Consider the following 1,567-nt stretch of genomic DNA (forward strand, 5'->3'; position numbering starts at 1 on the left):
AGCTTTTGCCTGTGTGTGAAATTTGCCTTGTTAACGTTGTCTATTGTCATTACGTACAGCAGCTGTCTAATGTTGGTACTGGTTTTTCTTGTGTCTGTAAGACAACAACTATTTAGCCATCTAGCAAATTTTATACTATACGTCGTTCTGTCTTCTAGGTAAGCATGGCAAGCCTCAGAACTAAGCCCGTTGTCCTGGTAACGGGAAGCGGGAGCGGCATCGGCCGTGCCACGGCGGTCAGGTTTGCTGAGCTCGGGTACAGCTGTGTGGTGGCTGACATCGACGAGCAGAGCGCCAAGGAGACACTGGGCATGCTCCAAACTCCGGGCATCGCCGTCCATGTGGACGTTACCATGGCGACAAGTGTGGAAGCCATGGTAACCGCGGCGGTTCAGCGCTTCGGGCGGATTGACTGCGCCTTTAACAGTGCCGGGATCTATGGAGCTTCGGCACGGATCGTGGAGTCGCCCGAGGACGCGTTCGACCGCGTCATGGACGTGAACGTGAAGGGCGTGTGGCTGTGTCTGAAGTACGAGATCGCCCAGATGCTGCAGCAGGAGCCCGTCATGAGTGACCCGGCTAAATGGGCCGACAAGCCGGACGTGTGCCGCTTCCGCGGGGTACGGGGAAGTATTGTCAACGCTAGCAGCCTGGCTGGTCTGCACTCCTTCCCTATCATCAGTGCTCCCTACTGCGCGTCCAAGTTCGCAGTCCTGGGTCTCACTCAAACCGCAGCCATGGAATACGCCAAGGAAGGGATACGCGTGAACGCCGTCTGCCCTTCTATCGCCGCCACACCTATGACGTACCGCAACATGGAAATGGCGCCGCCTGGTAGTGCGGAGAGGATGGCTTCGATGCACCCTGCTGGCCGCATAGCAGCGCCGGAGGAGGTTGCTGAAGCCGTTTGCTGGCTTTGCAGCGACGCCTGTCCGTTCACTACGGGAGAGCACCTAAAAATAGCGGGGGGCAATTAAAGTACTGTAAATGCAATTAAGTTCGCGGGGATTTGATTTCGCGGCAGCGAAAAAATGGAGTGTACGCGGTTGTTTTGAATTCGCGGTAGCGCCATCCCGCGGACATATTTACAGTACTGTACTGTGGTCAGACACTGTATTATGAAAGTTCGCGGTGGTTTTAAGTTCGCGGTTCAGCGGCCACCCCAAAAAACCGCGAATATCAAATCATCGCGAAAGTTTCTGCATTTACAGTATAGTAAGCAGCAATGTGCTCCCAATTTCAATTGAGGTATCAGTTATTCATTAACTTCATTTCGTGTTAGGGTTGTACCCGACATTATATACTTTTGAAGTCCTTAACTATTTTTTGGCCGAATGTGTTGTGTAGGATAAAACCCTTTATTTCAGTAAATCAAGAGTTCAAGTCGGATTAAGCCATACTAGTCCGATTATATTGATGTCATTCTCTGGAAACCATATTATAGTTCTATAAAGAACTGTTATATAGTGTTCATGTTATCATAGCCCCCTAAAACACTGCAGTCCAGTGTTATTGTTATCATAGTTCCATACAGGACTGTTACCAAATGTTAATGTTAATTATCATA

At 50.1% G+C, this 1,567-nt stretch overlaps 2 protein-coding genes across 2 annotated transcripts in view; one reads left to right on the top strand and one right to left on the bottom strand.

Annotated features, from left to right (window-relative positions):
- Positions 1 to 1,567, bottom strand: part of LOC118407280 — a 42,272-nt gene that overhangs the window by 14,517 nt on the left and 26,188 nt on the right. The window lies entirely within an intron of this gene.
- LOC118407273 (2,5-dichloro-2,5-cyclohexadiene-1,4-diol dehydrogenase-like) lies at positions 145 to 1,561 on the top strand. Its single transcript, XM_035807727.1, has one exon. It carries the CDS (start codon positions 165 to 167, stop codon positions 975 to 977), a length of 813 nt encoding a protein of 270 aa, XP_035663620.1. The 5' UTR covers positions 145 to 164; the 3' UTR covers positions 978 to 1,561.

The sequence above is a fragment of the Branchiostoma floridae genome, unplaced genomic scaffold, assembly GCF_000003815.2.
Source record: "Branchiostoma floridae strain S238N-H82 unplaced genomic scaffold, Bfl_VNyyK Sc7u5tJ_1152, whole genome shotgun sequence".
Taxonomy (NCBI): Eukaryota; Metazoa; Chordata; class Leptocardii; order Amphioxiformes; family Branchiostomatidae; genus Branchiostoma; species Branchiostoma floridae.